Raw genomic sequence first — 27,840 nt, forward strand, 5'->3', positions numbered from 1 at the left:
ATAGAGAATATTAGACACTAGCTAAGTAGGCCAAAGAGAATGAAATGCCTGGATAGAAAAGATTTAGGAAGTGAGTCACTAAGGGAAACCCTTAATAGAAAAAAGGAGAAAGAAATTTTCAAATCAGTCAGAGAGCATAAAAATACTTTTACACTCTGTCAACACATTGCTCACATAATACAGAATTTTTTAATGGCTACCCAGTAATTCTTGCATAGAGTGAAAATTCCTTAGCTTAGTAAATCAGTGCCAGTACAATTTAGATTTGCCTATCTGACCTTATTTCCAACTCCTTTTTCATGTTCCCAGCCAATTGAGACTATTAACTTTGTCTTAAACATGCCTTCTACTTTCACATCTTATATTGTCCATTTGACCCAGAAAGGAATTCTGATCTTTGCCAACTGAAATTATTTTCAAACTCTGAGTGAAACCCAACATGATGCTTGAAAGAGGCCCTCCCCTCCCTATATTCCTTAAGCACTTCATACCTCTCCTAAGACCTCCTATTAAAGTTATTTTTGCATGTCCTTATTTTCCTTACAAGATCATAAGCTCCTTGCAGGACAGAGAACATGTTTCTACCTACTTGTTTCCTCTACTGTGCCTAGCATATTGCCTGCCTTATGTACCTGAATAATGAAAACATATTGAAAGAATTAGAGAAAGACATCTCATTAGAATTATGTAGCCTAACTCAAATTTCTCACTTTTTATGCCTAACCTTACAGTTCCTTCTGTACTGAAATAAAAACAGATATATGGGTATTGATTATTAAATGGAGACTTTTCAGTATCTGTAGCAGTGAAATCTTAGTCAACAGATCCAACAGGAGCAGAACTTCCCATGCTCATGGAGTATCCACAGATAGCAACTCCCATCCAGTGCTCAAATCCAGTGTCAAACTGCACAATAATGGTGATTGCAGCACAAAGAGAACTAGAATATCTCCTGGGCCTCCTGAATTACTCTTTTTTAATTTCCTCTTGAGAATATAATTCCTTTCCTAATGCATCATGTACATCTACAAAGCCAGTGATATTTAGATGCTTTTATTTATTTTATTTTATTTTTTTAAAGATACATAGATCACACACAACATTACATTAAAAAATATGAGAGATTCCCATATACCCCACTCCCCACAACACCCGCCACTTCTCCCATATCAACAACTTTCATTAGTGTGGTACATTCATTGCATTTGATGAATACATTTTGGAGCACAGTTACACAGCATGGATTATAGTTTACGTTGTACTTTACACTCTCTCCGAGTCCATTCAGTGGCAGGATACATAATGTCCTGCATCTGTCCCATTCAGGACAACTCCAAGTCCCAAAAATGTCCCCATATCACACCTCTTTTTCCCTCTCTCTGCCTTCAGCAACTCCCATGGTCATTGTCTCCACATCAATGATACAATTTCTTCCATTGCTAGAGTCACAATAATTCTATAGTAGAATACCAGTAAGTACACTCTAATCCATATTTTATTCCTCCATACTGAGGACCCTGGAAGGGTGATGCCCACTCCACCTCTATATTGAGAGGGGGCTTAGCTCCCACGTGGCTGATGGATGGGATTCTCCTGCTTGGAGTTGTAGACTCTCTAGGTTCCTTGGTGTGGTAGTTGACCATCCTCACCTCCTTGTTAGTTGACCTGGGTAAGCCCAACCAACTGAAGAGTAGGTGTTGCAACTCAGCTGGCACATGAACAACTCAGAGATTCAAGTCTCCTGGGCATACACCAACCCTAGCGCAAACCACAGGTTAGATGTTTTTAAACAGTAGACCAAACATTACAAATATTCAACTGATGATACTCATAGGGAAAAGTGTTAAAAATCCCTCCCCCTTTAACTTTTCTGTGTGGACTGAATCCAAATGTATCTGAACTCTCATAATTCAAATAAAGTAGCTTTGCCAGCATCAGGGAACAAATAGCTGACAAACGAAACCTGACAGCATATCCCTTGGTGACTCTCAGTCATTAAAAGCTGTGTATACATATCAGCTATCTAAAATTGTGAGCTCATATGCAAATGTGAACCCTCCTCTATTAAAACTACATTTCGTATATGAAGTCTTTGTTTATAGTCCATGAAATTTTCAGGAAAAATATAGCTGAACTTGACCTTAAGTACCTTGCCTCATTATTTTTTTTGTCATTTCCAGCTACTAGTCTCTCCAAAAAAAACACCTTTCTTGTTTCTTTTAGTTTTGTGTATACCCTGAGCTCTATTCCCAGTTGCTGCTATAAAAAACTGAAATGGTTCCAAACACTGCTATTGTTTCTTTCTTATTTTTTGTAACTAATATTTATACATCAAGCGTATGCTGGTACTTTTATGTTGCAGAGTATATGTAAGACCATATTTTCCCCTAAAAGTATTTCCTGTTCAGGATTTTTTTTTTTTTTTTTTTTTAGTTTTTAACCTTCTTTTTTAGAAGGCACTCGAATGGTAGCCTTTCAGTTTCACAGAATCACTGACAGTTGTGTGAAAAGGAACTGCAGTGGCCTGTTAAAAGCAGGGAGTTAGGAGATTTTTAAAACATTTTATTCAAATACTTAAAAACAGAAAAACAACTTTGAGGATGTCACCATAAATCTCGTTGTGCTGACCAGTGCTTGGGAAATTTTAAAATTTAAACATTTATGAGGGTTCCTCCTAATGCTAAAACTAGAAAATAATCTGTTTTCATCAAAAGATCTTTATTACGATGGCAATTTCCATGTAAATCTTTAATGTATTTGTATCAAGGGTCTTATGATTGATCTTACAGAACATTTTCAAAGTTTTAATCTATTAATAATTGGGAAAGAATTTCATGAGATTAGGCTTTAGTTAACTTTTTAAAATTATATGCAATGTGAAGGAAAATATTAAATTAGTTTCTGTGTCATAAATATTCTCCTAAAATGTCAGGGTTTTCTTTCATATACTTAGTAATCATACAGAACAGTGTTTATCTTAATTTAAACTTATATCCTAAAGAAGCTCTAGGTAGTGGATTTAGTGATATAATGACAATAAAAGAAATCCAAATATTATCAAAAGTGGAAATACTACCTGAATGAATTTAATATAAGACTTAATTGGTAAAAGCTACAATAGTATCCTGAAAAATAGAAAGAGCAAAGACATTTTCTCTTACATTAAAAAACTTGGTAGCATTTCTAATTTAATACATGTGATCTTCTCATAAGAGATATATTAAATGAACTGCATCTTCAAATTGCTATTTGTTTTATTATCAAAAGAAAAAATAAAGGATAGCAATTTAGGGTAAAACAAAAAATAAGGCCACAAACCAAATTTAGCTTTAATTTCGGTCTAGCCGTAAGAAGGAATAAACTCTCAGCCAAGACCAAAGGTTCTTTGATCTCACATTTCAACCTTCTTGTCCTCCAGATAAATGAAATGGTGTTTTCTCAAATGTTCAACAGACCTTCTACCATTTGATAGGACAATTATTTTTAAGAAGGTTTAAAATGTGATCTGGAAAACCACATTGACTCTATGTGGCATATTTGCTATTCTTAGCCTGGTTGAATAAGCTGGAAGTGGATGAATAATGTGGGTTAAAAAGAAAACAGATGCTAAATATTACAAATAGGAAGGTTTTCCAGCAATGAGACCTTCATTTTAGGACTAGATTTTTGTTGGCACTTTTGGCATTATGATGATTATTGTTTCTCTCGCCAGCTGTTACACATCTGTATTGAAGGTTGGGGCAATTGGCGTTGGTCAGAGCCCTTCAGTGTGGACCATGCTGGGACTTTTATTAGAACAATTCAATACAAGGGACGAACTGCTTCACTCATTATCAAGGTTCAGCAATTCAGTGGAGTGCAAAAACAGGTAAGTTTCCTTGCATTCAAGACCCAGGCCGTTCTTTATTATTTGTGTAATAGATGGGGAAAATTACAGAAATGAAACTATCATAATAATAATAAGCTCACAGTGATTATGCCTAGTTATGCCTACTCCTGCCCAACACGTGAGCACGTAATAAGTGTTTGATGATGATTCTGGTGACGATGATGATTTCAACCCCCTTGTCCCATGTCTTTTACAAGACCTGCTAACGAGCAGTAAAATTTACTGATTTTAGTTTCACCTCCTCTCCCTGTCACCACGTACCTTCTGGTGGAGGTGCTAATGAGCTGTGAAATGGCCAAAAGGCCTTTACTGAGAAGGAAAAAAATCACACAGGGCAGGGGGGACTCTGGATAATCCAACAGTGGATAAGGAGGAGTTGGTTCTCATTCGTATAAGAATGATCTGCGTGGAAGCTGTAGGGTACTCTCCCATGACAGAGTGGGCCTGGGTCTACAGCAAGCTTTTCTTTTCCTAGGAGTTAACATTAGCCACAGAAAAATTCACTGCAATCTAACTCTTGGCATATAAAACCTCAGCTCTCAGCACATATTTTTACGTATTTTATAAAGCTTCCTTCTGACTGTTTTTGAAGTTCTAAGAGTGCAAAGGGGAAAAAAGTATCTGACACTTTTTTGTGTGTTCTTAAGATGTGAAAATGTGGTTTTGAAAAGATGTTTTTAGAGCATGGAGCATATGACAAGAGTAGAAAGGGGAAAAAAGGAAGTATTAAAATCTGAAAACTGGCTTCACTGCACAAATAATAACTGGATTTGTCATAAGAGTTTTAACATATACATGTGCATCTGGATTGTAACGGTCTATGCAGAGCTTATGTGAAAGTGAAGACATGATAGAAACAGCATTCAGTCCTGGAAAAGGTGGGCTTTTCTTATGGAGCTGCAGGGGCTATTCCATTGCTATATGCCAGCGGGTAAACAGGAAGCAACTGGTGAGGTGAACGGTGGGACCCATACCATATACGTTTTTCGTCTGTCCTTAGTCAGGGAGCTGGACTTCATGTTCTCATTACTATGGGCAACAGAAATGAAAAGAGTGCTATTGCAGAGGAGTCTCAGAAAAGAACTATGGAAGAGTCTTCCCAACAAACAGATATTCCTCAGACTGTTTATTGTTTGGCTGCAGAGGAATAGGGTAAAATGGAAGACACTAAAGTATGTGACAGAATTGCTGCTCTTAAAATGCAAATTTCTAAGAACTCAGCGATGAATGCAGTTGACAGTGTGAAGGGAATTTAGAGGTTTCACAAAGAACACATGACTTGTGAGGCTTTTGTTGTAGAATTTGGATTAAGAGAGGTCATCCCAAGTATGATTCCAAGGATGAGTGGGTCTTGATTGATGGACTTACGAGGGGACCAGCCTACATAGGGTGAGCTTTGAGCTAGAGTGTCACAAGAACAAGAAGTGTTACTTCCATATGTCCCAGAATGTTCTTATATGGATTTATTCTCAATACTTATATCTGTCCAATAAAGACATACTGATTTCCTGATTCTGTCCCTCATGGTCTTATTAGAATATTCATATTCCCATTGTCTAGCTTGCCTGAAAAATGGCCAATCAATCAAACTCTCTTTAAATACTTCAGATTATGAGAGGATCACTTTCTCACAGGGCAGCCCTTTCAGTTGTTGGTTGCTTCCAACTATTAAGTTCTTTCCTAATTTTGATCCAAACTCTGTCAGCATTCAGCCAGTTTCTATCATTCTCCTGTACTTACAAGGAGAATGTAAGTATCCAAAAACACATGAAGACTCCATAAGTCAGCTGTCTTCTGTTTTGTACCCCTTCAAAAACATGAGATGAGCTACCATGTTTCCCCTTAGTTTCCTTCTCTCTGGGCCACTGGTTCTCAAGCTTTAGTGTGTATCTGAATCCCCTGGGGGGCTTGTTAAAATACCATTTTGGGGGCCCCACCCTGAGAGTTTCTGATTTAATAGGTCTGCGGTGTGGCCTGAAATTTGCATTTCCCGGGTGATGCTGATGCGGATGCTATTGGTCCAGGGACCACACTTTGACTACCAAAATTCTTGTTGAAACTTCCCCAGAACCTTCAACTCTTTTGCATATGGTTACCAGAATATTGACGAATTAATGGTATGGCCTGGGTGGTTAAGATAACGGCAGCCTGGGTCCAAATCCTGGCTATATCCACTTGTTAGCTGTGTAATCTTAAGCAAGGCATTTAAACCTCTTTGTCAATCAATTCCCTCATCTGTAAAATGGGAATAGTATTCCCAATAGTGCCCTCCTCCTAAAGCTAGTGTAAAGATTAAATGAGTTTTTATATGTTAAGTGCTTACAAGTGTCTGGCTCACTGTAATAGCCCAATAAACTTTAGTTACTCTTTTTTTTTTTTCGTGCGGGGCAGCTCACTTGCACGTGGGGCTCCCCTAGGCAGGGGACACCCTTGTGTGGCACAGCAGTCCTTGCACACAACAGCAGTGTGCATGGGCCAGCTCACCACACGGGCCAGGAGGCCCTGGGTTCAAACCCTGGACCTTCCATATGGTATGGGGACGCTCTATCAGTTGAGCCATATCCGCGTCCCTTTAGTTACTCTTAATAAAATGGGATAGTCCCCACAAATGATTAACACTAATTGGACATTTTTACTACAACAGTGCCCCATTATTGGGTAAATACTATATATTTTCAAGGAACAGTATTAAATTTCAGGGATACTGATATTCCTAAGCAGATATCACATAGCGCAACAGATACCAGATGTCAAAAAGTTAGTCATATGAAAAATACACTTTAAAAATATTCTTACAAAGTTTTGTCTATCATTTTTTTCTAATTACAAAATATTTCCCAACCCTAGCACTTATTACCTGTGACCTTAGGCAAATTCCTTAACCTTTCTGTGCCTCCTATTCCTTCTATAAAAGAAAGCGCCCAATAAATAAATATCAGTTTACAGTTATTATTTTATGTTAGTTATTGTAAAATGTTTTTGAAAACATAGAAAAGTATAATGAGGAAAATAAAATTACCCATAGTCCTACCACTCAAAGATATATACCTTATAAATACATTGGAAGTTTAAGGAATGCCTTTAGTCATCCTCTCTGTAAATGTCAAACATACAGATATTATCTGGTGCCAAATCATATTTCATGGTTTTTTCAAATGTTGTTTGTACTGTTGAACATTAATCCTTTCCTGTGGGGACTCCTTCACACTTTTGTTTACTTACCCTCTATTTGTAATAAATACTCTTTAAAAAAACAAACAAACAAAAAACAATCTAGCCAAATGGGAAAGGACTATTTGGAGAACATTAATGAAGCATAAGCAGCCCTCACATTGCATTTACCTTTGAAAGGAAATGTCATCTTCTTCCACAGGAACTGGGAACATCCATTATCCATTTTAAATTCCCACCATCAAGAAAGGCACAGATATACATAATAAGTATTTTGAGTTTTAGCATTTTCTTGTCATTAGTCAAGTGAAGTGGGGCTCTATATTAGGCCCATTTTAACAACTTAGGAGAATAGAGGAATGTGTAACACAAACAATTCATTTAGCCTAAAATGAAGCAAATGGAAAATGTTTTTTTTTTTTTACTGAATCACGATAATATTGAAAGGTTCTGCAGACCACCCTGCCAACTTTGAACCAATTGATACATGTATCCAAGTTGTGAAAAACCTTTCTAGCCAGTGTTTCAGCTTTCAGTCTCTCATGGGTCTGTCACTCTCTCTTTTGCTCTGTCTCTCACACACAAAAATAAACAAACCTTTAAAATGTCTTTTTCAATGGAATGTAATTTTTTATTATCAAAGCAGATTAGCATTCACATTAGCTCTAGTTTAAGTACATAAGGAGACCCAGCATTGGCCCAATTTCTTTGGCAACTTTAGGAGAGAAGATTGGAACCAAATTTCCAAGAAGAGTTTCATGGATTTCTGCCTTGCTCACATCTTGGATTCTTCCCTTCTACCACACCTGGGCTTGGAAATTTGTAATAAACCACAGCTGCCTAATTAGCAAGTCCCATTTGGGGCTTCCCTGATGGACTTTAACAACAGTAAATAGCCCTTGGATATATAGAATTGGCTGAAGTTCATTTTAACAGTGATTCTTGGTTACTTGTACTCTGCCTTTCCTATATCCCTCATATTTCCCCCATTTAAATGAAAACTGACCACATATAAAATTTCTCAGTAACTTTGTACTTTATACAACTAGCTACTCATTTACATATATTTGTTTCCATGTTGTCATCACTTAATGAGGAAAATCTTATCACTCTAAAACCTTAAATGTATCTGTGTATGTGTATGTGTATCTATACATACACTTTTAATCATGATCAAGATATCATCTTCCAGTGCATCTGGTGCTCTGGAGTTATTCTTTAATATCACTATTCTTCTTGGCACTGATCTAATAAGAGCTCTGAAACCTGCTAAGTAAAATCATATGTAGAAATCTTCAATACACATCTTTGTGGCTTTGGTGAAAGAGGGGAATTAGTGTGAAACCTGGAAATATATATTAAAGAGAAACCCTAAATTTCAAAAAATTAAGTAGTTGTCTCTGATAAATTAATCTTGAAATTCTAACCAAAATTTTCAAAAAACAGGCATTGTAAGTTTTGCCTCTTTGAAGAAAAGCAGATATGCCTCTCACTGAACTCTGTATTGAAGGAACCATGAAATGTCACCACTCTGACGAATGGCCATATTGGATTTTTCTTCATATAAAGTAGCCTTCCCTCCCTGGCCACTTTTAAGGATTTTCTTTTTATCAAGGTTGAAAGCCTGTTTAACAGGCTTTTTAGTTGAAAATGAAACTACAAAAACCCACCAAGAATATCTTTTTGTTTAGCAAAGTGAGTCCCAGATGTTTGCAAGGATTCTGTGGTTTCTGTGAAACACTAAAATTCTCTTCTAAATCTCCTGGGGTCCAAAGGTTCTAAAGTGAGTGTGTGCATAATATTGCCAGGCCTGGGCACATCAAGAATAAGAACAGAGTTAAATACTATCTCAGAGCTTTCAAATATTTATTTATTTAATATTTATTAAGTTAGGCTATGCTACAGCATTGTAAGACATAAGTGTTTAGTACCCCTAGCTTATGCTAAAGAAAAGTTTGCCTCCTAATAGTTCAGGTGATTGTTATGCTTGTTATTGTAAAAAATATATATGGCTTTAAAAGATTATAATGGCTAGAGAATCTAGGGGAAATATAGTAAGCACAGCTTGGTTTTACAGATTTTTGCAATTTATTTATTTATTTATTTGCATTTCGTGACTACATTTTGGAGCACTGCTGCACTGCATGGATTATAGTTTACATTGTAGTTTACACTCTCCCCCAGTACATTCAGTGGGTTATGGCAGGATATTAATGTCCAGTATCTGTCCCTGAAATATCATTTAGGACAACTCCAAGTCCCAAAAATGCCCCCACATCACACATCTTCTTCCCTTTCCCTGCCCTCAGCAACTACCGTGGCCACTTTCTCCAGATCAATGCTACAGTTTCTAGCATTACTAGTCACAATAGTTCTATAGAAGAATACCAGTAAGTCTAATCTATATTTTATTCCTCCATTCTGTGGATCCTGGAACAGTGATGTCCACTCCACCTATATATCAGGAGGGGGCTTAGATCCCACATAGTTGATGGATGCAGTTCTCCTGCTTGGAGTTGTAGGCGCTCTCAGTTCCCTGGTGTGATGGTTGACCAATTTCACCTCCCTGTTAGCTGACCTGTAAGTCCAACAAACCAGAGAGTAGGAGTTGCAACTCTGCTGAGGCTCAGGGCCCAGCTGGCACAAGGCCAGTCCAGAGATTCAAGTCTCCTGAGTATACACCAACCCCAGTGCCAACCACAGGTTCAGTAAAAGTGACAGAAGAGGCATGTGTAGAAAGGTCACATCTGAGTCCAGCTTCATCACAAAAATGTATGCCTTTTAAAGAAAATTCAGGGAAGCGAACTTGGCCCAGTGGTTAGGGCATCTGTCTACCACATGGGAGGTTCGCGGTTCAAACCCCGAGCCTCCTTGACCTGTGTGGAGCTGGCCCATGCACAGTGCTGATGCGCACAAGAAATGCTGTGCCACGCAGGGGTGTCCCCGCATAGGGGTGTCCCCGCGTAGAGGAGCCCCATGCGCAAGGAGTGCACCCCGTAAGGAGAGCTGCCCAGCGCGAAAGAAAGTGCAGCCTGCCCAGGAATGGAGCCGCCCACACAGAGAGCTGACACAACAAGATGACGCAACAAAAATAAACACAGATTCCCGTGCCACTGACAATAACAGAAAGCGGACAAAGAAGATGACGTAGCAAATAGACATAGAGAACAGACAACCGGAGTGAGGGGGATGGTGGAGAAGGGGAGAAAAATAAATAAATAAATCTTAAAAAAAAAAAAGAATAAATGAGCGTTAGAAAATAAATGTTTAAGAAAAAGCAAAACCTCACTTTTCAAATAGTGCAGGTTTAAACATAAATGACATTTAACTTTATTTAATCTAACAGGTTTGTTTTATGTAAATGATAGCTCATTCATAAATATTCATATTGTATAAATAATAGTTTATTTAAAATGATAGTTATAGAGTACTCTTAATGATATAGGAGAATCAGTTAGGATGTTTTCAGTTTGCAGTCACAAAATAAAATTTTTTAATCCTCATAGCAAGGTCATGAGGCAGTTGCTATTATTATTCCTATTTTATTAACCACTGCCTTTTGTGTCTTCTGGTCAGTCAGTTCTCTCTTGGCTTCAGCAAAACTACTTTCTCCTGATTCACCTCCAGATCCCTTGCCCCATCTCCTCCGTCCCCTTCACTGCTTCTTGCCCTGAATCTGCCCATTAAAGTATTAGTCAGTGGATGAGTCTGAGCCTTCACCCTCTTTTCCAGCTAAACTATCTCCTGTCTGGTGTACATTTGCAAAGCTTTTATTTCACAAGTCTTTCTCTCCCACCTCACCTCTTTCAAGGACCTGATCTATATTTCTAGCTAGGCACCAGACTGCCTAGTGGGTTTTGCCTTTCCTTTGGGTATTGCAAACTCAGCATTAACCAAGTAAAATTCATTCTCTCTTTCCAAACCTCTTTTTTTTCTTATAGTCTCTAATTAATCAAATGATTTAATTTTCTTTCTGTTAATAGCAACATAATTTACTCTGAACTATTATAAATTTCCAATTAAGGAAGTCTGAAATGATAAGGCCTTATTTACTGATTCATTGTCTTTTAGATTATCATCTGTGGAAGACAGATCATCTGTAGCTACTTGTCTGAAAGCATAGAACTAAAAGTTGTTCAGCATTACATTGGCCAAGATGGACAAGCTGTGGTTCGAGAACATTTTGACTGCCTCACAACCAAACAGAAATTGCCTTCATACATACTAGAAAACAGTGAACTGACAGAGTTGTGTGTGAAGGCCAAAGGAGATGAAGATTGGTCAAGAGATATGTGCCTGGAATCCAAGGACCCTGAGTATAGCATTATCATTCAGGTATGAGTAATAGTACACTCCAGTAAAGAATAGCTTTAAATTATAAATTTTCTCAGTGTGCTTTTTACAGAATACAGCACTTAATTTATTAAAATCAATATAAGAGTGGAGGTCTGAAATAACATTAGAAGACCTTGAATAGTACTTCTTAAACCATTTCCTCCCCATCCCCTGGCAGCACATTTGTGTCAAATGTGTGAAAACACAGTTGAAGGGGAGAGGATGTAGCTCAAGTGACTGAGTGCCTTCTTCTTATGTACAAGGTCCTGGGTTTGATCCCGGTACCTCCTACAAGCAAGCAAACAAACAAATGAAAAAAACCAACTCTCACTGGAGAGTGGATGTAGCTCAGCGGTTGAATGACTACTTCCCATGTATGACGTCCTAGGTTCAATTCCCAGTACTTCCTGAAAAAAAAAAACAACAGTTGAAAAGCATGGAGGGGTGGGATATGGTAAGGCAATTGGTCCTCCCCACTAAAGAATTTCTGTAATAGTCTCTTGAATTTTTCTCTCTTCCTCTATCTCTACCATCATTACTTTCATTAAGAACAAACTCTTTCATTCTCCTACTTAGTCTCATATCACTCTCTCTGTATACAAATCCTTTTGTCTTTGCGGAAAGAATTGACCCCATCTACTCAGTACATATTCACTTTATGTCATAATGGAGTCTGTTTTTGCTTAGTTGTTCTTATCTTTTTAATGACTTTTCTTCCCCTATTACTTTAAACTCTTTTTTTTAATCGTAGGAACTGATATTATATCTTTACCGTATTTTGATTAATTTGTAAACTGTTTAGTATTTAATAGGGCCTTTTCTATCTCATGTGCAGGTGCCATCTTCAAACAGTTCCATTATTTATGTCTGGTGTACAGTTTTGACTTTAGAACCCAACTCTCAAGTGCAACAACGAATGGTGAGTGTTTTCCAATCCTAAAATATGGTATATGACTCTGACCTTTCCTGTTCTGAAATAAATTAAGGTCAGAGTGACCCAGGGAGAAGATTTATTACAAGTTTGTTTCAGCATCAAACAGCTGGAATACTGCAACAAAGCAAATATGAAAGTTGTTCTGTCCTTTTATTTTTATAGATTGTGTTCAGCCCTCTTTTTATCATGAGAAGTCATCTTCCAGACCCCATTATCATACATTTGGAGAAAAGGAGTCTGGGATTGAATGAAACACAAATTATTCCAGGAAAAGGACAAGAAAAACCACTGCAAAACATAGAACCTGACCTTGTACATCACCTAACATTTCAAGCCAGGTACTGGAAAAATCCCTACGTCTTCCTAAGGGAAATTCAGTAGAATAACCTTGGGCTATTGACTGGGGTAAAATGGAGTTTTTTGCAGGATTTAGTTTATGAAAATGTTTGTTTTTGTTTTTGTTTTAAACTGCCCTAATGTGCTTGTGTTCTTATTTATGGTTTTAGATAAAATTCAAAACACTCTCAATAAGTTTATATAACCAAAGGGATCATACAGAAAATTTAATTGATGCTTAATTTCTCTGGTGGAAAAAGAGATGAATAGAGGTTTCATCCAAACACTGGGGGGAGGAAGAAGAGGAAAATCCAGGAATCAGATCATCTAAAAACTGTGTCTTTGGTCTCTAAACCACCAAAAATTAACTCATTCCCACAAAAAGTGTCTGTAATAGATTCATGGAGTTTTTTCAATAAAGTTATATAATACTTTAGAAATCTGAACGTTCTTGCTTTTTCTCTCCATTTCATAGAGAAGAAGATGATCCTTCAGATTGTGCCATTCCCATCTCAACAGCCCTCATTAAGCAGATAGCCAGTAAGATATACCCTGGAGGCACAGTTAATCAGATCCTTGAGGGGTTTTATGGGCCAGAAGAGTCCCTTCAAACCATGTGGCCCTATAATAAGAAGGATTCTGACAGGTAATGGTTTTCTTTTTCTTACTAAATTTTCTCAACATTAAGTAATAAATGACAATTAACAAAAAATGTCAAATACTATTTTAGTTTCCTACCTGCTAAAATAAATGCCTTACACTGGTTTAGCTTAACAACAGGAACTTAGTAGATCATGGTTTCAGAAGCTAAAAGGCTTGCTTCCTCCAGGGTCAGTATATTATGGCTGGCTGACAGTTTTGGGGGTTCATTAGCTTTTTATCACATGGCAATGCCCATGTCAGCATCTTCTCCTGTTTCTTCCAGATTCCATTGACTTCCAGCTTCTGGCTGCTCCCCATGGCTTTTCTCTCTCTCTGTCCAATTTCCTTTCTTTTTGACTTCAGCCATATTGAATCAAAGCCCACCCTCACTCAGTTTGGGCACTCCTTAGCCAATAACATCTTCAGAGAACTCTTTCCAAATGGGTTCACACTCACAGGACCAGGGACTAGGGCCTGACCATGCCTCTTGGGGGGGACATGATTCAATATGGAAGAGACACCATAAAAGCTGTTTCTGTTTGTTTTTTTAAAACATTTGTATGTATTTGTCAGATTCTGACCTAGTAACTGTATTTTGTAGCTCTCTTTACTCATAAGCTAGAACATAATTGCATGAACAGTTGCTTCCTCCTGACTTCAAATTCAGCATTGGATGACTGGTGTGAAGAGGTATCATACAAGAGTGTTGTGTGTCTGGAATCCTGAAGTATAATTGATGAATACTGAAATCATCATATTTCATTGAGTCTCTTGGTTGTGGTATTTGGAATAGGAATGACCAGCTCAATCAGTGGGATAGCCCAATGCAAGTGAAGCTGTCAGTCTGGAAGCCATATATTAAAACCTTGTTGATAGAACTTCTACCCTGGGCCCTGCTTATCAATCAGTCCAAGTGGGATCTCTGGCTATTTGAAGGAGAGAATATTGTTCTACAAGTTCCTGCTGGAAAAATTATTATCCCTCCTAATTTTCAGGTACTATAACTTTTTAAATTAATATGAATTTTTTCTCTCAAGTTTTTTTTCTGAGGTTGCATATATATTCTTAACAGAATGAATCAGTTGTGTAAAACTGTCCTCTTAGATGTGTACCTAAGTGATGTGGAATGATCTTTGATACTCAGACATTTCCAATATCTTTTATTTTTCCCATCAGCACATTCACCCTTGAGTTAATAAATTTTATAACTTGTTCTAGGTACATTCATTTCCATTTTATACAGTATATTCAACGAATATTAATATTGACCTGTCCAAGACATGGTAAGGATATAGAGCCATTTTGTGTGCTAATCCACTCCCTAGATCAGGAGTTCTTAACCTTTTTTGTTCCACAGACCCCTTTGCCAGTAAGGTGAAAACCACAGACTCCTTACTAAGTCCACACTACACTGTGTATTATTTAATGACTATATCACACCCGCACCAACACATCCCCACAAGAATAATGTTTTTGAATTTCAATTTAAGTTCATGGACCACCTTGTTAAGAACCCCTGCCTTAGATAATGTTTGCAATTCTCTGAGATCTTCAAAATGAGTAGGAGTCGAGGATTTCTGAGCAACTGTTTCTGTAGGACCCCCTTCCTTTACAAGTGGATTTGTGTGTCCATAATCATGGATGTTTACCCTGGTGTTGGTAATACCATGTAGAATTATTACTTACACAAGGAGAAAAACCCATTTGCCAAACAAAATAGGAAGACTTTAAATTCCACCATGAGAACTTTATAACACTATCCCATTGCAAAATGACACATAAATCTATAAGAAAATATATTGAAAGAAACTCCCAAATAAAATATCTTCCTAAGAGGAAACAGTTTCATACCTAGCTTTATTCAATTGCAATTTTTCTTTTTTTTTTTTTAATCAGATGATGTTACCTTATGGAATTAGAATGTTGATTTACATGTACCTAATGTTGTATATTATTCTCTTTGTCACATGAGATAATCAATTTTTTAAGCCTTTGCTGTTTATAGTATCTAGTCACATTTTGGGGTTTGGTTTTCCTTCTATAAATGCAAATTTCACTGTGAATCATAAAAGACAATGTATGTGGCCATTACGAAAAAAAAATTAATAAAGGGATTTGGTTGCCTTAGTAGACCTATTATATAGTATTAAAAAATACCTGAGGATTGAGATAAAAAAAAATATCAAAGTTAATTGAAGCATTATTTTTCTAGGAAGCTTTTCAAATTGGAATATACTGGGCAAATACAAATACTGTACACAAGTCAATAGCAATTAAACTGGTCCATAACCTGACATCCCCAAAGTGGAAAGATGGAAGTAATGGCGAAGTTGTGACATTAGATGAAGAAGGATTTGTTGATGCTGAAATAAGACTTGGTGCTTTCCCAGGACATCAGAAGGTATGAGCAAAGTCTTTGTGTCTCTGGGGAAATAGAATGCCATCTTCTTAACCTGTTTAAGATGTGTATACCTTTTTTTTTTTTTTAATTCCTTTTTGGTATTACTTGTTCTAAACAATTTATAACAATAAAACATTTGATTTCTTAACTTCTTAGCCCTCTCTGTTTTACAGGTTTTGGTTTCTTTTTTATCAGTGATAAAACCTGTGTCACATATTAAAGAGTAAACTGCTCTATTTCAGAACATTCAACAGTCACTTAATTTTTAGTATATGGGGTAAAAATGGACTTATTCCAAAATATCTAAAAATTATCCTTGGCTACTATTTTTAGAGCAGGAGGTAGAGTTGCTGACATTCTGAGCATTGATTGAAAAGACAGATTCCTTCCTGAAGCAAAGGCTATAGTCCTGGAAAGGACTTAAAATATAATAAAATATAAAGGGCTTAGCAAAATAATGTGAGTAAATTCTGATTTTCCCATAGAACCAGTGTTATAAGAGGGAGTTATGTTTTTGAACAAGGGACTGATACCCATCTTTTTAGAGATATGAATGCAAAAAGCATACTTAAATCAGGTATTTAATTAAAAGTGGTATATTCTATTAAGCATAAATCTTTTCTGAAGTCTATGAAAACCAATTAAGCTGAATAATATAGTAAATAATATTAAATTGTATTATGAAAGTACAATATCATAGTGTAGCATGTATAATTCTCAAGCTGTACTTCTAATATCTTCATTATTTTAGCTTTCCTAAATCAAATAATAATAATTTGGTATCCTTCATCAGAGCTTGTAGAATTCAGAATTACCTTTATCTGGAAAGAAATCAGATTTTGATGGGCATCTTTGAGAAGACTTTAGAGAAAATTTAGAGTCATTTGGTGGCTTTTTAAGAAATCAATTTCCCTGATACAAAGAAGTTGGTCTTCCTTCAATATTCAGGGCTGGTATCCATTTCCTCAAAGTTGTCTGGGCAACATATGTTTTGGTCTACCATCCAAAGTACTGTAACATGGCTGTAAATGGCAAAGTGCCTATAAGCTTGGATCACCCAAAAGTTGAATAGTTGTAAGCTGAGAACCACCATCAAAACCTGGGGTGGGTGGGGGGTTGGGGGTGGGAAATGTTATAATATATAGTCAAACACCCAGTGCCTCTAGCAAAATCTCTTCCCTGCCTGTATTCAACACCTCACAAAGTGGCCACTATAAGTACTGAATAAATGTTGAATGAATGAATGAATGAACTGTGGGAAAATATATTGACATAACATCCTTTAGTAGTGATTGTCAAACATTTTGTTCTTAGGATCTTTTTGCACTCTTAAAAATTAATCATGACCCCCGTGATTTTGTTTTTGTGGCTTTTAGCAGTATTTAACCAATTGGAAATTTGAACAGAAATTTTTAAAACACAAGAATATGCAAGCACACATTCCATTAGCTATCAGAGCAATGACATCATCCACGTGTCATGTAACCTCTGTAAAACTCCACTGTACACTCCTGAGAGAATGGAAATAAAAAAGACAAAAACCTCATAATTTTGTTATAAGAATAGTTTTGACTTTAGGATCTTCTGAAAGGGTCTCAGAGACTCTCTCCCCCAGAGGTCCCTAGATCACAATTTGAGAACTGGCCTATAGCAGGTCTTGCAATGATTTAATATTAGAATTATTAGAATTTAAGATTATTAGAACCTATCACTTGAGTATTCATAACCAAATTTCATTATTTACCATTCATTTAGTAGTGTGAGTCTGCTTAAAAGAATGTGGTATACGGGAAGTGGACTTGGCCCAGTGGTTAGGGCGTCCATCTACCACATGGGAGGTCTGCTGTTCAAACCCCGGGCCTCCTTGACCCATGTGCAGCTGGCCCATGTGCAGTGCTGATGCGCGCAAGGAGTGCCCTGCCATGCAGGGGTGTCCCCCGCATAGGGAAGCCCCATGCGCACCTGGTAAGGAGAGCCGGCCAGCATGAAAGAAAGTGCAGCCTGTGGCGCCGCACACAGGAGAGCTGACGCAAGATGAGCAACAAAAAAGAGACAGATTCCTGTGCCACTGACAACAACAGAAGCGGACAAAGAAGACGATGCAGCAGATAGACACAGAGAACAGACAACTGGGGTGGGGGGGTAGGGGAGAGAAAAAAATAAATCTTTAAAAAAAAAAGAATGTAGTATAGAAACAAGGATTTTCCATTCATTTAAAGTAGCTCTACCAGTACCTTATTAAAAAGAATAGTGTAGATGCAGTAGATAGATCCAGAGAATGAAGACTGAGACCATTTGACTCAACGGATTAGGCCATTGCATTGAAAGAAAGGTGGTGGTAGAAGATAGATTACAAGAGGTCAATAAGTAACAAAGCAACCACTTTGGGGATATTTAGCCAGGAAGGAAAAGATAGACCAGCAGTTTGAAGGAGAGAGATTAGATTTTTTGTTTACTTATTTTTATTTTTCATTACAAGGAAATAGTAGCTGGGATCACAAAATCACTGGCTATTTGTCTTGCTCTTGATATAACAATTCCACCCGGCAGACAAAATGGAAGGCAGCCCTCATAAAATTTACACGGTGTTTGAATGGTAATAGCAGATGTTGGATGCCTGAGATGTAAAATGAATTTATGCAACTGATAGCTGTAGGTCTTCCCCTAAGTAGTAGTAGGGAAGTCAATTCCTATTGCAGTATCTTCTTTTTGAGGCAAGAGAATTCATTGCTCTCAAAATAGTACTTTCTTTTCTTCTAAGGTAGACATAAGTACTGATATTCTACTGTAAAACTATCGTGACGAGTAATAGAAAAAATTTTAGCATCGAGGTGGAGAAAGTGGCCACAGTAGGTGCTGAGGGCAGGGAGAGGGTAGAAGAGATGTGATATGGGGGCATTTTTGGGATTTTGAGTTGTCCTTAATGATATTGCAGGGTCAGATGCTGCACTTTGTATATATCCTGTCATAACCCACTGAATGTACTGGGGGAGAGTGCAAACTACAGGGTAAACTATTATCTGTATAGTGCAGCAGTGTCCCAAAATGTGTTCACCGAGTGCGATGAGTGTGCCGCAATGATAAGGGAGGTTGTTGGTGTGGGAGAAGTGGGGTGGGGGGGTGGAGGGTATACAGGAACCTCTTATATTTTTTAGTGTAACATTTTTTTGTGTGATGTATATATTTTCAAAAAAATACAATTTACAAAAATGATGTGGTGGGGGTGGAGAGTGGGTTATATGGGAACCTCTTATGTTTCTTGTTTTTTAAATCTTTTTTAAAGTTACATTCCTTGTGATCTATTAACTTTAATTTTTTAAAAAAAAGGTTAAAAAAAAATTAAGTAAAATCCAGTAAACATTTACTAAGTTTTGACCATGATGCTTCATAAACAGTTTTTCTAAAATTGTTAGAAACTTTTGCCTTTATTCCAGTCCCTTGAATCATGGTAAAGCAGCTCAAAGAAAAAAGTGTTTCCAAATTTCAGTGCAAGAACTCTTGTAGAAAATGAATTGATTAATAGTGTGGTGTTGTGGAAATCACATCAGGTTACATTTCAAAGAATCTGTGCTCAAATCCCGACTTTAGCACTTACTAGATATGTATCTTTAGGCAAGTAACAGCTTCTGTGAGCATTAGTTCCTCATATAAAGTGGGAAAATGAATGTTGTATTTAAGAGTAGGACCCTAGAGCCAGACCCTGTGACTTTGAGCAAGTTACTTAACCTCATTGTGCATCAGTTTCTTATTCTGTAAAATGGAAGTAACTACCCCATGTAGGTATTGTGAAGATTCTCTGAATTAATATGCATAAAGCACTTATAACAAGAGGAACACAAGAAAGAACTATATTAGGATCAATTATTATTTTCTTCCTTATCACTGTTACTAAAGTTCTCAGAACTCTAACAGGCACATAATGGGCTGAGAGTAGCATGGTGATGAGAAACATCTGATTGAATCTTTCATGTTGACAAAGATTAGTGGTGTCTGATTATATATAAATGCTTTATAAATAAGTGTTTTGTGCAATAGTTGGTATAGACTTTACACAGGAGCAACAAAAGTAACTGGTTTGCTGAGGTACACCATTATCTTTTTTTTTTTTTTTTGCCCCTGCTTTTCTTACCTTTTCTTAATGGATCACCTATAACTATGGTGACCATTTAATTTTTGTCCAAATCAGGACATTTCTGATTGCGAAAAGGAACTCTATTAAATAATCACTCTGGAACAAAAGGTAAAATTGGGTAAACAAATAGCTAAAATAACCTTTTAAAAGTAATTGAGGGAAGCAGACTTGGCCCAATGGATAGAGCGTCCGTCTACCACATGGGAGGTCCACGGTTCAAACCCCGGGCCTCCTTGACCGATGTGGAGCTGGTCCACGTGCAGTGCTGATGCGCGCAAGAAGTACCCTGCCATGCAGGGGTGTCCCCCGCATAGGGGAGCCCCATGTGCAAGGATTGCGCCCCATAAGGAGAGCCGCCCTGCGCGAAAGAAAGTGCAGCCTGCCCAGGAATGGTGCTGCACACACAGAGAGCTGACGCAGCAAGATGATGCAACAAAAAAAGAGACACAGATTCCCATGCTGCTGACAACAATAGAAGCGGACAAAGAAGAACATGTAGCAAATGGACATAGAGAACAGACAACTGGGGCAGGGGCAGGGAAGGGGAGAGAAATAATAAATTTTTAAAAAAAAGTAATTAAGGGGAGTTGGATGTGGTTCAGTGTTTAAGCACCTGCTTGCCATGTACAAGGTCCTGGGTTCAATCCCTGGTACCTCCTAAAAAAAAAGTGATTGAGATTTTTATATACCTAATCATATTTTTCAGTTACTCTTTTCTTCAATTTTCTTGCAGTTATGTCAGTTCTGCATTTCTTCCATGGTACAGCAAGGTATACAAATTATTCAGATTGAGGACAAAACTACAATAATCAATAATACACCATACCAAATATTTTATAAACCACAGTTGTCTGTCTCCAGTCTCCATTCTGGAAAAGAGGTAAGAAAATCCGAATGTGATTGTTTTGCCTTAGTTTTGGTAAATTAAAAATAAATAAAATCATCTTTTTTAAACCTAGAACAAATAAAAAGCTAACACGAAATATAAGGAAAAAGAAATCCATTTATTTTTGCCGTAATTAAAAACATGGATATCATGGTCAGTGCTTCCAAGGTAATTAATGAGCAGAAATCCCTACAAAGCAGCAGCTCCAGACACACTGTGGATTTGTTCTGCCTAAGCCACATCTGTTCCAAGGCTGCAGCACAGGCCTCCAGCCTCCTCACTAAAACCCACACTAGCAGGGAAGTGGTCCTGAAGACTGGTTCACTGAGTCTCATGTAAAAGAACATCTGCCTCACAGACTGCAGTGCCTGGCCTGGCCGTGTGGGCATAAGGCCAGGACCTAAACCTAGCCATGGATCGGGAACATCGAAACCCTGTGTCTACGGGGACAGTAACTGTAAATGTTACTAGGTCATTTCATAGTAACATCTCAATGGCAGAATAGGCTGCAAATAAATCCAACAATGTTCAGAGGGATTTTTGATTCTACTCTTTGTACAGTTAAAATGAAGAGTCATATTTTGAAAGAGTAAGGAGAGATTTTAAAAAGACTTAAAACCAGAATATACCAGCTGAATGCTATTGTTTCATGCTATTGAAACTATCACATAGGAAAATATTACCCTTCTTTACCTCTGGATGCACTTATTATTATCCCTTACTTTCAGGTCCAAAAAGTTTATTAAAACAATCAAATAGAATGAGTCTTTTACTTGTAAATTTACAATGTATTGCCAAATTCACAAAACTGTCAAAACAGTGGAATTTTATCTTGGTCCTTTTCAGTACTGATGAAGTGAATACGTGCCCAGAAGTACCCAGTTGATTTCCCAGATGGGAAACAGAGGTGAACACTGTCTGCATTGTAGGAGAGGGCTCTGGAAGGCAGGCAGTCAGGCCTGTGTCCTAATAATTCTCCTGCTTCACCCCACCAAGGCTTCCTGTGACAAGGGATCAGGGCTTTCCACACTGACAGTTTCCGCACCTGTAAAATGAGCAGAAGCTTGCATTCCTTGTAGGGTTTTTTTTTTGTGTGTGTGAGGATTAAGTGAAATAATCTAAGTAAAAAGAATAGGCCCTCAGTAAATGATTGAGGCTAGCATAGACCACAAAATTAACATCACAAAGAACTCCTGGTTTCCTTGGCTTCCAAGAGGGAAGAGGAGGCCCAAGTTTTCTTCCCTACAGCTTAAGAGTGCCTCCTCTTTCAACCCTGACCCTGCTTGAGGCAGGTGTGGACTTTTTAAAAAACATGACAGTCCCAAGCCCCTCAATGAGACTGTGTGGGACACTTTACCACTGACAGGCGTTCTGACTTTGGGTGAGTCATCAACTCTCTAGGCAGCAGTTTCCTCAACCATGAAAGAGAAGATGCAAATAAATTATCTCTAAAGGGTGCCTGTAAGTCTAAAATTCTGAAAATATCTAATGTGCCAGAACCCTTGTGGATTTCCATCTGAAGGTTGAAATCAGAGCTTCCTCCTCCCTCTGGATGAGCCTTAAATAAAATTTGTCTCTGAACTCCCAGTTCGCTGTTCTGTACCTCATTCAGATCTCTTCTTCCCAAGGTCCCTCAGGGTACCACATCCTTTCAAAGGGGCAATACCTACTGAAAAGACTCCCTCACCAGCACGTGGCATTCCTTCTCCCACGGCATCTGGATTTTTACACTATCTGGTGATGATGAGAACTTCGCATCACCTTTTAAATCACCCCAGTCCTATCATGTTTCATTATGGCCATGAAAGCAGCTGCTGCTCTCACTGCTTGTAACTGTCTCATTGCAACTTCCTCAAGGGAGTAGGATTCCTCATGGGAATATCCCCAAAACATGGCCACCTCCTGAGAATACATGGTTATGGTTTCTTAACTGTGCTTTAAAGAGTTTAACTCCATTGTATTACTGTAGTAAATGTGCTCTCTCTGCGTTGTCTTTTCTTTTTTCAGTATTTTCATGTTCCAGACAGTGCTACTTTTAGCATTTGCCCAGGTGGAGAGCAGCCTGCTGTGAAATCCAGCTCCCTTCCTTGCTGGGACTTAATGCCTGATACCTGTCAGTCAGAGTTGGATGCATCACTGCTTCAAAAACAGATCTTGCTGAGCTTTTCTCCTGCCATAGGTGCCAACAGCTCACAGTGCTGGAGCCTACCAGCTATAGTTAGACAAGAGTTTCCCAGACAGAGTGTGGCAGTGCCCTTCAGGAATTGTAGGGAAAATGGATTCTGTACCAGGTATCTTACATATATGTGAATGATTTCCTCTTTTATTGGTCAGTGTAGCTGTTCATTAATATGCTAAGAGGGACAGGGGAAAAGTTGTTCTCCAATTTATATACTTGATCAAGTGTTATGATCACATATGGGTTGTCTGATGTACTGCTTATGAGATTCTCCTACGTGACTTTGTTCTGTGGGGAAAATTATAGTGATTGTACTATAGAGTAGTAGCAATAAGTCAGAAATGAAAGATCATCTTTTATGACTTCTTGGCCTCTGTAAAATGAGGAGAAATAAGGGTTAAAATAAAAAAAACAAAATCAAATTGGAAAATCTTTTTCTTTTCCCATATTTTAACTTTTATTTCAAAGTGAAATTGTCCTCAAAAAATTGAGAGAGAGAACTTAAATACAAGTCACAGAAGTCTCTGTTCTGTGGTTGTTACTGCATACAAGTTGCTTAAATTTCTGATTACTAGTTATGCAAATAACAACCACACGATCAAGCCAAAGACATGTAATGGTTTGTTCAAACTGGACATACATTTTTGGTGGTTTTACATGCACTAAGTCCTTTCTGCAACTGTCAGGGATAACTTAGGTATAGTGTGTAACAACTACAAAAGAAAACATATTTTGACCTTATGAGAGGTATATTATTCTCATGATTATGAATTTATGGACTTTATTTGAGGTTTTAGCCATCTTACCTTTTGAAGTATATAGAGATTTTTAGTAGTAATATTTTAAAAGATAACTGCTTAACTTGGTTTATCTAATATTAAGGTCCTTTTCTCTACACATATCCCTCCTTCTTTTTACAAACATTATCGATGATTTCGCAAACATTTTTCATTCCTAACTCTGTGGAGAACTGGTTATCTTCATATTCTGGTTGGAAATGTTAAGCAAAGTAATTTTAAGGAACTATCTTTGAAAATGATGTGAGCCTATGTCTGTAAAACAAAATTTATTTTTCAAACTGGAAGACCAAATCTGAAACAAAATTTCAATTGGAAATTAAGCTCAAAATTCTAAGAATTCTAAAACATGATTTATTAGTATAATTTAATCCACCTAGAAGGTATTCAGGTAGATACTAGTTTGAAAGTACCATATTCTAGGGCTGGTCCCCAGCTTTCTTGGCTATTAAAAAGAAATTCTCTGCCCAGCTCTTTTCAAATTAGGCTAGGAAAAGAACTTTGTTGTTAATCCAGGGACTGGCCTTTCAAGTGAATTTACTTCCTACTACCTCATCTCCTTTCTCCCCTCCCCTAAATCCAACAGTGCACATTTGATGGTATTATTAATGTGGTTTCCCCAAATTCACTTTGACATTCCAAACAAACACAGTCTTTAGCTAGACTCACCCTTGCTCACGGTGACTAGTAAAGAGATGACTATTTGTGAAATTCTTTAGTACATTTTTGACTGACCCCTTTTGTATAAACAAAAGGTCCCACTTGGCAAGTATCTGATTTCTTTAGTTAATTTTGGCATTTGCTCCATGTAATTTTACAGTACGTAGAGAATTTTGTTTGCCTGCTTTGATACAAAATGTTGTTTGGTAATCTGTAGCTTAAAATTGAAAATTTTCTCTCTATTGTAGAGGGCAACCTAGGCCAAGCAGCAGTTATTTTTTATAACTCCAAATAATACAGCTTCGTTCCTTTAGTCAAAATGGAGATCTTATAAAGTATGATAATCATGTGAAATTTGACTACAAATGTTATGAAACTGTGGTTCTTTAGGATTAAAAATGAGAAGGCACCCAAATTCTCAAATTTTGTTATAGTCCTATATTGAACATTAATTGAGGAAGAAGAAGGGATCCTATCTGAAGAGTCTAAGACCTGTATGCATAGAGGGGAAAAAAAAGACTAGGAAGAAAAGTTGACATAAGGTTAAATGTAGTTCTCTCTGGGTGGTAGAATTATTTTTACTTTTACATAATTTTTTACATCTTTTATTATTTTAAGATACATATATATCTATATATATGTTAACTATTATCAGAAAAATCAGTAAACCTATCACTACTGTATGACAGTAAGTAGATGGAATGGCCTTCTTTCTCTGGAAAACATTTTGTCTGAGTTCTAAAGGGGAAGGTGTTCTAGAAAGAAATCTGAATATTGTAAATCCAAATAACCTTGTATCAGGAAAGAAAGCATTCATTTTTTTTCTAAACTATTTTTTCTGTCGTTTGGTTTGATTCCACTCTAGGGCTATAGTGTTGACATATCAAGAACACTTTGGAGTGACTTATTTAACCCTCTCAGAAGACCCTAGTCCTCGAATAATTTTCCACAACAGATGTCCAGTAACGATGCTTATTAAAGAAAATATTAAAGGTATATTTTATAGCATAAAATATGAAGAATGCAAAAGCCTATATATTTCTAGAAGGTTTTGATTTAGTAGCTACATGATCCTATAAAGAAAGTTTAAATAAAAGTGTTTACCATCCCTCCTTCAGAAGCTCCTCTTCTCATATTTTGTTTAATATGCCTATGACTTTGTCTTTGATGCCTAAGTCTGCATATGTCTTTTTTAAATTTCAGATATTCCAAAGTTTGACATTTATTGCAGAAAAATTCCTTCTGAATGCTCAATTCATCATGAGCTATACCACCAGATTTCCAATTATCCAGACTGCAAAACCAAAGACTTACTTCCTGGCCTTCTTTTGAGAGTAGAACTGGTAGATGAAAGGACTAATGAATGGAGTGATGCCATCGACATCAATAATCAGGGAACTCAGGTAAGTGAGCCACATGTGTTTCTCCCAAAACCCAAAAAAAAATTTCCTTTTCTAAGGTTTTGTTGGTTGTCTTAGACATGATTTTCTAACAGCTGAATTTCTTGTCTCTATGTGAGAGCAATTGTGTATCCATTTTTACATCCTCATTAGCTTTTAAATTCTCAAAGACAAGTGTGTATCTCCAACGTGTAGTATGCAAATGTTTATCAGAGACAGTTTTTTTTGTAAAAGCAAGCCCATCTGGGAACTAATCAATGGTCAAATTTAAGTTGTTATGTTCTTTTATATAGAAATCAGTTCAGCCATCCAGATTTTAGGACAATCATAATGCCAGCCCTGGATTAATTCTCTCAAAGTTTACTAATTTTAAAATACACGTATTTATCATAGTATTAAAAACTTAAACAGATAAAATGTCTTGATTTGTTTCAATTTTATTCTGGATGTTGGTGGTTTTATTTTTGTGAAAATGGCACATGTACCTTGTATTTCTTTCATTCTGTACTTTTTTAAAGTTCTTTCACATGTATTAGTTCATTTGTTCTTCACAATGAGCTTGTAAAATAGATCTGATTGTAGTGGTTAAAAAACACATTGCACTGGACAACCAGCAAAATGGCGATGGAGTAAGGAGCTCCTAGAATCTACTTCTGCTACAGGGCAGTTAATAAACACCCAGAGCTGTCTGGAGCTAGCTGAAGCACTTGTTTGGGGGCTCCAGGAGGCCAGAAGAGCATCCTGCCACATCCCTGAAGGAATGGAAGGAGGAGACTGCCCATCTGCAAAGAAGACTTGTAAGTAGAGCACTCCACAGAGATCAGTGCCCATCCTCCACTGGAGGCACAAGCTGCCTCGGAGGCTGTTCTGGGGCAAGAATTGAAAGCTCCACCTCCCAAAATCAGGGGAGGAAGAGATGGTTGGGCACCAAGTTCAGCTACTGATGAGTAAATTCAGCAGGCTAAAGTATAATCCTGAGAACAACTAAAGTTTGAGCCTGTCCAAGCCAGAAAGAGGCTGGTAGATGCCATCTGAACTATGGGCCTGGCACAAGGAGAAAAGGGTGGACTGAAAATCCCAGTGCTGGTGGGGACCAGCTTCTTACCATCCAGATCAGATTGCACCTCTAGCCTAGGCCCAGGCCCCATCTCCAGCAGGGAGGAACCTGTGCCAGCCTCTCCTGGAAGTTACCTGCCAAGCTATAGAGGCCGGTAATCATTCTACTCTGGCAGCACGAGCCACTCCAGGATCGATTCTGTGGCTGGAATTAGAAGCTCCATTTCCCAAAAACAGGGGAGAAGGAGACAGCTGATTTCAGCTACTGATTGATAGACTTGACTGGCTAAGGAATAACCCTGGGAACAGCTGGGGTGTGAATCTGTCCAAGTCAGAAAGAGGCTGGTGGAGGCCATTTGACTCTGCCCCCAGCATGAAGGGAAGCCGGGCAGACCAAATACACAGTGATGATAGGAAGCAGTTTCTTTCACCCAGATTGGCCTGTAGCCCTAGACTAGGCTTCAACCCTGCCTCTGTCAGAGAGGAGGCTGGCAGGCCCTGCACCAGCCTGTCCAGGTAACTGCATATACAGGCTGAAAATTGGAAGTCTACCAGGGCAACTGTGGTCATCTTGGACCTGGACTGCATAAATTGCTGCCCACAGCTGCAGCTCCATCCCTACCCCAAGCAGGGGAGAAAGGGGGGTGAAGCTTCATCAGGCTCTCTGGACAACTACAGTCTAGGCCTGCACAACTTGTATTATTCCACACAACTGTGACTCTGTCCCTACCTCTAGGAAAGGAGAAAGTTGGGAGAACCTTCCTGGGTCCCTGGCACATTGAGGGCAGCTTGAGCCTCCACAGCTTATAGCATCAATTTCAACCCTGGCTCCTACTGCACAACCAGCAAGGGAGAAAGGGCAGGAAGCCCAAAACTAAAGAGAAAAACTGCACCAAGAGTAAATATTCTAGTAATCCAGATGCCAAAACACCAACAAAAAAATTACAGTCCACACCAAGAAACAGGAAGGTCTGACCCAGTTAAAGAACAAGATAAGTTTCCAGATGACATAAAGGAGTTGA

General features: G+C 37.8%; 1 protein-coding gene across 4 annotated transcripts in view; it reads left to right on the forward strand.

The window, feature by feature from the left end:
- The window catches only part of VPS13B (vacuolar protein sorting 13 homolog B), a 1,042,333-nt gene that overhangs the window by 953,798 nt on the left and 60,695 nt on the right, over positions 1-27,840 (forward strand). For all 4 annotated transcript variants that reach the window (XM_071207936.1, XM_071207935.1, XM_058275777.1 and 1 more), the window contains 11 exons: positions 3,713-3,868; positions 11,132-11,395; positions 12,231-12,314; positions 12,492-12,667; positions 13,141-13,311; positions 14,101-14,302; positions 15,520-15,708; positions 20,574-20,720; positions 22,734-23,017; positions 25,228-25,355; positions 25,566-25,765. In XM_071207936.1, coding sequence (XP_071064037.1) covers positions 3,713-3,868; positions 11,132-11,395; positions 12,231-12,314; positions 12,492-12,667; positions 13,141-13,311; positions 14,101-14,302; positions 15,520-15,708; positions 20,574-20,720; positions 22,734-23,017; positions 25,228-25,355; positions 25,566-25,765 — 2,001 coding nt within the window. The remainder of the gene's footprint in view (positions 1-3,712; positions 3,869-11,131; positions 11,396-12,230; positions 12,315-12,491; positions 12,668-13,140; positions 13,312-14,100; positions 14,303-15,519; positions 15,709-20,573; positions 20,721-22,733; positions 23,018-25,227; positions 25,356-25,565; positions 25,766-27,840) is intronic.

This window comes from Dasypus novemcinctus, chromosome 14 (assembly GCF_030445035.2).
Source record: "Dasypus novemcinctus isolate mDasNov1 chromosome 14, mDasNov1.1.hap2, whole genome shotgun sequence".
Classification (NCBI taxonomy): domain Eukaryota; kingdom Metazoa; phylum Chordata; class Mammalia; order Cingulata; family Dasypodidae; genus Dasypus; species Dasypus novemcinctus.